Genomic DNA, 12,047 nt, shown 5'->3' with positions numbered 1-12,047 from the left:
TGGTACTCAACACTAACCTCAGTTCAGATTATATACATTTGCTGAGCTCTAACTTTCTGGTTTTGGAGAGTACATGTCTTCCAGTTTAACAATAAAGTAGCTCTTCTGGCAGCCACATCACAATGTGGACTCATTTATTTCACACTAAATAAAACAACTGAGCTTTTTCCACATGTATTAGTAATAAATTTTTCTTCCTATGTTATAACTGAGTAGTTATATTTTCTTAATTTGTGAAGACTTAAGATCCAAGTTAACCCAGTTAAGTTCAATTTTTTGTTTGTTTTGTTTTGTTTTATTTTTAGCTCATTAGTCAAGTCTGTTGACAATTTTGGAGTCCTGATTGTGTCTTTCATAGTATTAATTAGCCATTCTTTCTAGGTTTTTGTCAACAGTTTTCAATGTTTATAAAATCACTATAAAATGTACTGGAGATATATTAAAAAGCTTTGTTTTTCCACAAAAGACACAAAATTATATTCTTGAATATAATACACAGTTTTTTGTATTTATATTGATAATGTTTTGATAAGAAAATGATCTAGAATAAGCAGAGTTAAAACCTTTTGTATTATGAATTCATATCTTTGTGTGAAAAAATTTTTTTCCATCTCTGTTGAAATAAACTCCATTGAAATTCTCCATCGGAATGACTGTGATTCTAGACTTGATAGAGCTAATGTGTTTTGAAAAGCCAACTTTATAGTGATATAGTGATATAGATAAAATACATTAAAATATAATAGAGTTAAAGATGATTAACAAATGATTAAAAGAAAAAAAGAGAGATTTCTAAACAGTTACCAACAAAAAACAAAAAGGAATAAGGTCAAAATAGGGCAATTTTTCTTTTTTTTTTTTTTTAATGAAAGCTAAGTTTAAGAACATATGAAAGCTCAGAAATTTAAAAAAAATGAACAGCTCTTAGAACTGTGACACAAAGTCTGTGTATGACTATCTTAAGCAGATACAGTAATTTTGATTTTAAGAATACTTGGTCATTTCTGTGGACTGTACTTGTCATCGGTGATTTTATTTTTGAAACATCATAAGCTTAAAATACAGTATAATCAAATGATTACCTAACACCCCCAGTACCAAGCTTCATTGTCCCAAGTTTGTTCTGAACTCTGATTATTGATGATTTTGCCCTCGTATACAGTGCTTACAAAAATAAATGCGTTTGCACTCTGCACAGATCTGCTATAAATTGACTGGTTTTCAAAGTATTTTTCAGGAATCTCTCTGTCTCTTCTCTCTCCCATTTTATATCAGATAATGTTAGAGTTGATATATATCAACTAGGACTGATAGTCCTCGAAGAAGGCGATGGCACCCCACTCCAGTACTCTTGCTTAGAAAATCCCATGGACGGAGGAGCCTGGAAGGCTGCAGTCCATGGGGTCGCTGAGGGTCAGACACGACTGAGCGACTTCACTTTCACTTTTCACTTTCATGCACTGGAGAAGGAAATGGCAAACCACTCCAGTGTTCTTACCTGGAGAATCCCAGGGACGGGAGAGCCTGGTGGGCTGCCGTCTATGGGGTCGCACAGAGTCAGACACAACTGAAGTGACTTAGCAGCAGCAGCAGGACTGATAGCCCTAGTTTTCAGCATTCACTCAATGCAAATCACGCTTAAATCACAGGGTAACCAGTCCTGAGAATCTTTTACATGGAAACAACCATTTTTTATTCTGTTTCCTCTTCCTAGGTAGAGAGGTAGTTTAAAGATAAATTAGTGTCCTCTTGATTTCAATAAACTAAAAGGTATCAATCTGTCCATCTACAGCAAAATGTGGATAATGTTATTGAAGAAGTAAAAAATATATGCAGTGTTCTGGGATGTGTGGAGACCAAACAAATTACAGATGCTGTAAATGAACTAAGTCTTATTCTTCAGAGAAAACCAAAGGTAAATACACTCATTTATTACACAGCAATTATTTTAAACCTGAGTTCAATAATTAATTAAGGAGAGTGAAAGACTTTTGATGAACTGGTATATACGTATGTGTGTGCGTGCATGTATGCATGTGTTGCTGTTCATATATATTTCAATCATTTAGGGGTAATGAAAACCTACTATACCAAAACGATTTAATTAAAAGGAAATTTCTTATAACTTCGAAGTGTAACTACAATACAACCTTCAAATGAGACTGAAATCTACCCTACAGTCCTACCTAAATGAATGTGCTTATATAATAATATTCACAGGCAAGTGTTTGTATAGACTATTAATGGCTCTCATGCACACCAGTGTATGCAGAGGTAGGCACCCATGCTTGCTTGGACAAGCATTTATACAGGTAAGAAGAAATCAGTTTTTGTGGTATTTTTTGTTGAATCTTCAAGGTACACTCCTTCGATGATCTCACATTCTATAATGATTTCCTGGGTTTTCCATTTATAAAAATGAGCATTATATGATTTTTTTTTAATCTCAGAAATCTGATGTATATTATATGTGATTATTGCCTAAGAAAAAGATTAGGACATCTGGTTACAATGAATTGTTCAATCTTGTTACTAGTTTAGCAAGTGATAAAGTCAAAAGATATGATACTGCTGATGATAATGACTAATACTTGATAGTGAATTGCAGTAGTATCTTCACTTATATATTACTTCATTTCATTTCATTTTTATTTTATTTCAATTAATCCTCCCAGCAATACCTTGAAGGTGGCATTTTACTGTTCATTTTAGTATTAAAATCTGATGCTTAGACTGCTGTGTATAGAGGATTACTAAGCAGCAAAATAGAAATTTGAGCCCAGGCCTCTAAACACGCTTCAGTACATATGAAACTTAATAAAAGAGAGTGACTGTATGCATTCCTTATCTATATGGATAGGAAAAGCACAGATTCTATTACCTTGAATGCACCAGTCTTGAAATTTCAAAAAGACTGATTTACAAAGTTGACAATTATACTAATATATATAAATTGTCATACTTATTGTTTCAAATAGGTGACGGGTAAAAATCAGTAGTTTCTTACTATTGGACTTCCTATGTCTTTTTTCTCTTCCCCTCAAGTGCAATTGCTTTACAACGTTGTGGTAGTTTCTGCTGTACAACAAAGTGAATCAGCTATATGTATACATGTTCATTGAATCAGCTATTCGTCTACATAAATCTCCTCCTTCTTGAGTCTCCCTCCTACTCTCCCATCTCACCTTTTTAAGTCATCACAGAGCACCAGGCTGAGCTCCCTATGATATATAGCAGCCTCCCACTAGCTATCTACACATGGTAGTGTATATATGGAGAAGGCAATGGCACCCCACTCCAGTACTCTTGCCTGGAAAATCTCATGGACGGAGGAGCCTGGTGGGCTGCAGTCCATGGGGTCACTAAGGGTCAGACACAACTGAGCGACTTCACTTTCACTTTTCACTTTCATGCATTGGAGAAGGAAATGGCAACCCACTCCAGTGTTCTTGCCTGGAGAATCCCAGGGACAGGGGAGCCTGGTGGGCTTCCGTCTGTGGGGTCGCACAGAGTCGGACACGACTGAAGTGACTTAGCAGCAGCAGCAGCATTCATGCATAGAAATGAAGGAAAGAACTGACATTTACCAGTTTTATTTCATATATGTCAAGGGTCAAAATAAATAGTTGAATATCCCCAAGTAAACTCAAGTAAATGCTTAAGTACATTTTGAAAGTTAACTTATTCAGCATCATTCAGACATTTTGTCCATCCCTTTCCTCAACGTATCTTAACTACAAGCCTACCTATATAAGAAAATCACCACAAATAGTAAGTATATTTTACATTACTTCTGTAGTAACCAACTATGGCTAATAATGCCAAAGTAGTTCAATCTACCCACCCACCATAAACCTAAAACTAAAGAAACACTGAGAAATACGTCTTCTGCCAACAAACTCAAATTTCAGAAGCTGTCCTTTTTCTTGGCTGCATTTTTAGGTCAACTAGCAAAACACCATTCCCTGCCATACCAGGAAGTAATTAAGTATTTACTAAATGTAAGTTTTGGCAAAATGAAGAATTATATCACAAATGCAGTTGTATTCCATCTATACTTCATGCTCCCACCTAGCACTGGAAACAATTTTCCATTCTTTAGAATTATATTCCAGAAGCTCACATAATATATTTCCATTAAATACACAATAAACAAAATACAAATAAAACATAGAATCTTACACATTGCGCTGTAGGTGGATGTTATGATGATTTAAAAATACAAGTTCACACTTCTGAATAAACTCAATTCTAGTTAAGTCATGTTAACGTGTTTAGCAATCTCACCACACAGCTGGGGTAAAGATCTTATGTGTTGAGCTTAGTAGTTGAATCTATGCTCAAATGAACTATTTTATCTAAGAGAAACGCTTCTGAGAAGGTTCATGTGAATGATACTCTTCAATGAAAAGTTATATAAATGTTTAATTACATTCTAAACATGACAGAAAACTTTTCTCTCTAAAAGGAATACTCTAGCAAGTTCCTTGTTACAGGAAAACAATTATTCCCTAGTTTGTTTGTTTGAGAAATCAAGCTTTTCATTAATTGGATTTCCTTCAAAGCAAACTTGTCAAAGCAAAATTTCCAAAAAAATTTAGTGTCAATTAAAATGAATCTTGTTAGAAAACTGAATTTGCTTTTGGACTGAAATGTAACTTTTAGTGAATCTGTGAATCACCTACCTTATATAGTTTTCATGATAATGAAGTTATAGCCAGTAAATTCTAAACTACTAAAGTAACTGCAGGTGTACAATAAATATAAACAAACAAGCAAATAAAAACCACCATGCTAATGCACACAGACTTAAATGATAATGAAAAACACAAAATTTCAGATAGTATTTTTTTTTAATCCAGGATACAATCTCAAGTATTTGACTACCAGATTCTCTTTTTAATCCTACAAAATAAAGAAATGAAACTATACAGTGAATCTGTATGATTTTTTTAAGCCTGTATCTAAATGACTGTTAAAATAAGAACTGAACACAGTAAACAGCAAAAATGACAAATCTTTTATGCTAAAATATCAGTCTGTTGTGGAAGGGGGATTGAATTTAGGCACTATCTGTGGGTGTGTGCTGAGTCGCTTCAGTCGTGTCCGACTCTTTGCGACCCTATGGACTGTGGCCCGCCAGGTTCCTTTGTTCATGGGATTCTCCAGGAAAGAAACTGGAGCGGGTTGTCATACTCCCCTCCAGGGTATCTTCCCCACCCAGGGATCAAACCTGGGTCTCCTGCATTGCAGGCAGATTTTTTTTACTGTCTGAGCCACCAGGGAAGCTATTTTGCCATCAGGCAATATCTGCAGAACTGTTCAAATAATACTAAGAAGCCTGAGCTTATGCTAGAAATTTTTTTTTCTTGAATCAAGTAACAAAGATTGTTGATTATGACAAAAGACTTTTCTTTCAATTAAAACCTTACCTAAATTGTAAACCTTACAATTTAGATTTCCTCCTTAATAAGTAATATTGATATAAGACACCAAGAAATGCATTTTCTTTTTATCATGGCAGAGAAATTTCTGTATGTAGATTATAGACATTATTGGTTTGGTTTTCCAATATTGTTTTCTGAATAACAAGTGTGTCTTTGGACCTATTTTTCTTTTTCAGAATCTTCATCAAAATTCAGACACTTCAGCAAAAGGTAAAACATACGTGCACCCAAATATTTTTTTAATAAACAATTTCTAAAACCAAAAATAAAAGTTTTTCCAAATATGGTAATAACACACACAAAAAATATTTCTGAGGGAAAAAACTTTTGCTAAAACTCTTTTTACTGACAGTAGTGATTATTCTGCAAGTGAATAAAAATCCACTGCCTTTGAGCCTGAGATTTCTTTTTTTAAATAAAGTCAAGAAAGCTATGAAGGTAAAAAGAATTCTGAAAATGCTCTTATTACCATTCTAAAAAAATAAAAAATTTTATTTAACTAATGATATTCTGATGTAAGAGAAGTCAGAAATATAGCAGATGTCTTTCTTCAAGGTCATTAATTTCCACTTTAAAATCAAACATCAACTTAATGTATCAGGCAGGAGGATTTAGTTCTGAAATATTTAAGTGTTCGCAGAAGCTCTGAACCTACAAAACTGTAAGCCACAGGAGGACTGAGCCTCTGTTGAAATGGGTAGATAGTGTGGTGCACAGCAATGAGTCTGGCTTCTGGAATCAGGCAGAACTGGTTTTGAATTCCAACTCTGCACATTTTTTGACTCTGATGGTAAAGAATGAAACTCTCTGATCCTCAGTTTTCCTAATATGAATAAAGGATAGGACAGTATGTAAAGTGCAGGGTGTGGAAGATTGCTCTTGTTTGCACTGGCAGATCATATTTGGCTTATGAACACTTATGAGTATCTTTAAGGAAATGATCTGACTCATAGATGTTCAGCTAACACTGTCAAAGGTGACAGAGAAGCACAAACAATAATTCTGACCTGCCCTCCCATACCCTTAGTGGTTTTCAATAGAAAGTTATGTATAGCAGGATATCCTGTCAACTCTAATTCCCACCACTCAAAAGAAGACACAGTAAGGCCCCTACATATGAACCTTCAAGTTGCAAACTTTGAAAGATGTGAACATGTGTTCAGGCATGAGTGAAACTGCAGCTTTCCCTCCATCTCCTACTGCTAATGATTCTTCAGCTCCACTATCTCCCACCTCCTCCTCTCCATCTCCAGTCAGTAGCTCTTCTCACCTGTTTGTTCAATGTCAGTCTCTGTATACCAGCTGTTGGACTGTACTACTGTACTTTTCAAGGTACTGTACTATCAGATTAAAAACGTTTTTATTTTTTGTTTGCTTTTCATATGTTCAGTTCAGTTCAGTTCAGTTCAGTTGCTCAGTCGTGTCCAACTCTTTGCGACCCCATGAATCACAGCACACCAGGCCTCCCTGTTCATCACCATCTCCCGGAGTTCACTCAGACTCATGTCCATCAAGTCCGTGATGCCATCCAGCCATCTCATCCTCGGTCATCCCCTTCTCCTCCTGCCCCCAATTCCTCCCAGCATCAGAGTCTTTTCCAATGAGTCAACTCTTCTCATGAGGTGGCCAAAGTACTGGAGTTTCAGCTTTAGCATCATTCCTTCCAAAGAAATCCCAGGGCTGATCTCCTTCAGAATGGACTGGTTGGATCTCCTTGCAGTCCAAGGGACTCTCAAGAGTCTTCTCCAACACCACAGTTCAAAAGCATCAATTCTTCGGTGCTCAGCCTTCTTCACAGTCCAACTCTCACATCCATACATGACCACAGGAAAAACCATAGCCTTGACTAGATGGACCTTAGTTGGCAAAGTAATGTCTCTGCTTTTGAATATGCTATCTAGGTTGATTATAACTTTTCTTCCAAGGAGTAAGCGTCTTTTAATTTCATGGCTGCAGTCACCATCTGCAGGGATTCTAGAGCCCCCCCCCAAAAAATTAAGTCTGACACTGTTTCCACTGTTTCCCCATCTATTTCCCATGAAGTTATGGGACCGGATGCCATGATCTTCGTTTTCTGAATGTTGAGCTTTAGGACAACTTTTTTGCTCTCCTCTTTCACTTTTGTTTGAAAAGTATTATAAATCTATTACAGTACAGAACTATACAGTCGATTGTGTTAGCTGGGTACCTAGGCTAACTTTGTTGGACTTACAAACAAATTGGACTTACAAATGCACTCTCAGAACTGAACTCATTCATATATAGTGGACTTACTGTATGAAGTACATAGGAAGAACTCCCCCACTTCACATCACAGAGGAAAATGGGACAGCAAAGGGTAAGGGCAAAAAACCGTTGCTAGTGCAAAAATCCCTATTCAAAGCATTCACATAATAAAACTCCAGAGCATCAAGAAGGAAGGGGAGAGATAGACAGCCCCTAACAATTTTTCCAATAGTCATGCATGGATGTGAGAGTTGGACTGTGAACAAGGCTGAGCGCCAAAGAATTGATGCTTTTGAACTGTGGTGTTGGAGAAGACTCTTGAGAGTCCCTTGGACTGCAAGGAGATCCAATCAGTCCATTCTGAAGGAGATCAGCCCTGGGATTTCTTTGGAAAGAATGATGCTAAAGCTGAAACTCCAGTATGAAACTGGCCACCTCATGCAAAGAGTTGACTCACTGGAAAAGACTTTGATGCTGGGAGGGATTGGGGGCAGGAGGAGAAGGGGACAACAGAGGATGAGATGGCTGGATGGCATCACCAACTTGATGGACGTGAATCTGAGTGAACTCCAGGAGCTGGTGATCGATAGGGAGGCCTGGCGTGCTGCGATTCATGGGGTCGCAAAGAGTCAGACACGACTGAGCAACTGAACTGAACTGAACTGAACTGAACAATTTTTCCTAGCACAGAGTATAAGTAAAAGAACGATGAGTGAGTAAGCCAGAGGTCTGCCTATATGAAACTGGCCTTTTCTTCCTTTCTATCAGGAATGTTGGAATAAACTCCTCTCATCCTATGTTCTTCAGGGGTCAGGATATGAGAGTCCACAAAACTGCAAGAAATGTTCCCAGGGACTTATAATCCATGCTAAGTCATCACAGAAAAGGAATTAATTCTGGATTAAAAATTCTCCATCTGCAGCTCTCATAAAATTTTCATAAATCATACTTCCCATTCTATAAGATAAATATATTTTCTAGTATTTTGTTATGTAGAAACACCTTACAGTAGTTTAAAAAGCAGAAAGGAAAAGTGCTGAAATGACAGCAAAATGAAATGAACATTTGCCTGTATATACATGCAGTTGCTTTCTATTTAAGTACTCAGAAATAAAAAGTCTAGAACCCTCTTTACACAAAATGTTGATCTAACAATAAGCCACTATTATTGATGATTCTGATTCTCATACTTAATATTCTTATGGATTCTCCGCAATATACTTTGAAGCTAAGAGATCTGATCATACCTGTGCTCTATACCAGCATTCATTAAATCTGGCATGTTGCCTGTTTGTGTAAACAAAGTTTATTTGGAACATGAAAAACAAACCAGATTTTAATACAGATTATGTTTGCAAGGAAAACACAGACTTCTCTGAACAGGAGAAGTGACAAACACCAACACCACAGAGACTATTTTCCATTCAAAAGTAAACTAGAATAAAGTCATGTACTCTTACTCCCTCATTTCCATAAAAATGCAAACAAAACATTCTAATGAATGCATTTTAATCACCTATATATTTTCATTGCTTTTTTTCTGTTACTACAAGTCTTTTCTCATTGCAAAATCAGGTGCAATAAACATTTTCCCATATTTCACCAAGCGCAGTACTTTAAGTCCTTAATACATTCCTGATGATAACTAAAATGCATTCTTCACCCAGAGTTCTGGAAGAAACACACATCTCTATACTACCTTAAAGAAGCAAATTCTAATCTAGAACGGTATTTCTGCAAAAAAAGTGAAAAGTGGAGTTCGAGTAATTAGCCCAATAATTAAGATTCTCTAAAATATGTGCTGGGGCTTGAATTAATGAGATCTCTAACTCAACTTTATTATTTATTTTAATGTGCATTCATTTGTACAAGATTGGGAATTATTAACAAGAAGTCTGTACTTCCTGCTTGAGAATACAATTTGGGGACCAGAGAAACAAGATGTTTTTATAAATTTATAATTCTCTGCCTCCTGTTGTTCAGGAGAAACCCTGTTGTTTGGCCTCCAGAGTTTGATGAGGCCTCTTTAAAGACTATTTTTATGCTCCTTTCCTCTTCTGTTTCATTAATTGCTACTGCTGATTTCTCAGAGAATTTTAATTAGAGCTCTTTCACTCTGCTTGTCACCTCAGGCTGTTTCAACAAAGGACACAATTTTAGAAACACAGCAAGTAAGTAGAATTTGGCCATCTCATAAATTTTGTACAAATTTATGAATAACTAAGTGAATAATAGCATGTGTTGGACAACAACAACAAAATGTTTAATTATGGGCAGAGCTACTGAGGGACAGGATGTGGGAAGAAGCTCCATGCAGAAGCTGGCCTCTTTCCTGGGCAATGGAACACTGCACACATACTATTGGAGGAAGCATCTAGCTCATTCTGCTAATTTCTTTTCAAACCAACTAATAACCAAAAGAATCTGCCTGCAATGCAGGAGACCCCAGTTGGATTCCTGGGTTGGGAAAGATACCCTGGGGGAGGGCACGGCAACGCACTCCAGTATTCTTGACTGGAGAATCCCCATGGACAGAGGTATCTGGTGGGCTACAATCCATGGGGTTGAAAGAAGTCCTATGAGGCTGAGCAACTAAGCACAGCACACAAGAACCAAAAAGCAATTTCCGTTTCGGAAACTACTTATGAGAAAGTGTCTCAAAAAAACAATACTGTGTGATGTGACTCCACACTGAATACACTTATGCCAAATTTGTGACTTGTCCCACTTGTTCCATTCATCATCTTTTTATCATCATTATTATTATTGGTCGAACTGCGTGGCTGGTAGGATGTTAGCGTGAATCTCACCTACTACAGTGTAAGTGTTCGGATTCTTAACTACTGGACCATCCGGGAACCCTGCTCCCACACTTGGTCCCTTTCATAATCTTAATGGACATTTCTTTTTCTATACCTCAAAAAATAAAAACCTTTAAATATGGTACAGTAAGTAAAATAAAATGTTACGAGAATTTTTTTTAAATCACAGCAGATCTTGAGAACATAAGATCAAAGGATGCACTTACTTGTTCTGTCAACGTCTCCTCAGCTGCCAAGGGCTTGGCGACTTCGCTCTTCTGGGCTGTGGTCTTGGGGACTCACGGCTGCACATGACCCAGCCGCCCGAGGGGTAGGGAGGCAGGGGAAGGGAGGGCACGGAAGGAGCCCGCCCTGGCCCTGGCATCCGGGACCCCTTCTATGACAGGTGAGCCCCACCAGCCCTGCTCAACCAGTGGGCTAAGAACCTGCAATCTGGAGAGCAAGAACAGGCGTTCAGGCTGGACCACTACAAAGCCAAGGCCAAGCAGCCCTACTCTGCAACTGACACTGCCAGTATCACGTGGATGCCTCGCTTGAAAAGGCCCGCAGTCTGACCCTGGAGTCGTGAACCATAACTAACTGGTGTCCAACTAGCAAGCTTGGGGTTGAAATGGAAGGAAATGTCCATTGGTCCCTTCCTCGCGCTACAGAAACCTCAGTCATCATCTGCAAACACCTGCCAGGCATGTTCAGCCTCAAACTTAGCCGTGCTGGGGGAAGGCTGCCAGCCGAGGCCAATCAGCTCCCGTCTCGGCCCTTTTCCTTCGGGAAATGGAGGCTGTGCAGGAACCCGAGACGGAAGTCAAATGGAGGCTCGACTTCTGGAGCAGCAACCATGTGCGGAGGCCTAGGATCAGGAGGACGGAGACAGAATCTTCGGCCTTTCCCCACACAGGCTGGCTCCGCCCGTCCCTCCGCCAGGGCCCCATCACTTTCCCCGTGGTCCCGCCCAGAAGCCTAGGATTGCTACGGATGCTCAGCAGCTCGGGCTTCAGGCCTCTGGACACGGTGTCTCCCTCCCAAGTACTGCCTGGAGGGCCAGCTCTCCTCCGCAGGCCCTCCTCCGCAGCCGGCGGCGGTTCCCAACGTGGGAACCGCCGCCAAGAACACGGTTCCTCCGCCTCTGTTTCGCGCTGGTGGCACTGCATTTTCATTTAATTTCTTCAGAACAAGGCGGCCGAAAAGGAGAAATATCTGAAATACGGCATTTCTGTACATATTTCTGGCCCAGGATGGATATAGGAACGCAGGGTTTTCTGCCTCACTCTCGTCTACCAAGACCCTCCTGTGGGATTTAAGGAGGCCTTTTGGGGGAACTGAACAAGGCCTGAAGTACCGAGTGGTCTTGATAACAACCACAGGAGCCTTGCGACCCCCAACCTTCGAGACTTGTCAGCAAAGTCAGGCATGAGTGACCGAGAAGAGTAGGAGGGCTCCATTGATAACACTTCGTATTATACCTTCATCTCTTAAGACTCTTTGTCACTTAAGTATTGTCCATTAAAGAGTTTCTTCTAGGGAAAAAAAGGAATAATTTTTAAAATACAATTTT

General features: G+C 38.7%; 1 protein-coding gene across 3 annotated transcripts in view; it reads left to right on the top strand.

The window, feature by feature from the left end:
* The window catches only part of PIK3C2G (phosphatidylinositol-4-phosphate 3-kinase catalytic subunit type 2 gamma), a 651,998-nt gene that overhangs the window by 273,829 nt on the left and 366,122 nt on the right, over positions 1-12,047 (top strand). For all 3 annotated transcript variants that reach the window (XM_069585610.1, XM_069585608.1, XM_069585609.1), the window contains exons 9-10: positions 1,793-1,915; positions 5,624-5,657. In XM_069585610.1, the coding sequence (XP_069441711.1) occupies positions 1,793-1,915; positions 5,624-5,657 (157 nt within the window). The remainder of the gene's footprint in view (positions 1-1,792; positions 1,916-5,623; positions 5,658-12,047) is intronic.

Source organism: Ovis canadensis, chromosome 3, assembly GCF_042477335.2.
Source record: "Ovis canadensis isolate MfBH-ARS-UI-01 breed Bighorn chromosome 3, ARS-UI_OviCan_v2, whole genome shotgun sequence".
Classification (NCBI taxonomy): Eukaryota; Metazoa; Chordata; class Mammalia; order Artiodactyla; family Bovidae; genus Ovis; species Ovis canadensis.
The sequence above is the reverse complement of the archived record's forward strand: the minus strand, read 5'-3'. Positions and strand labels throughout refer to the sequence as shown.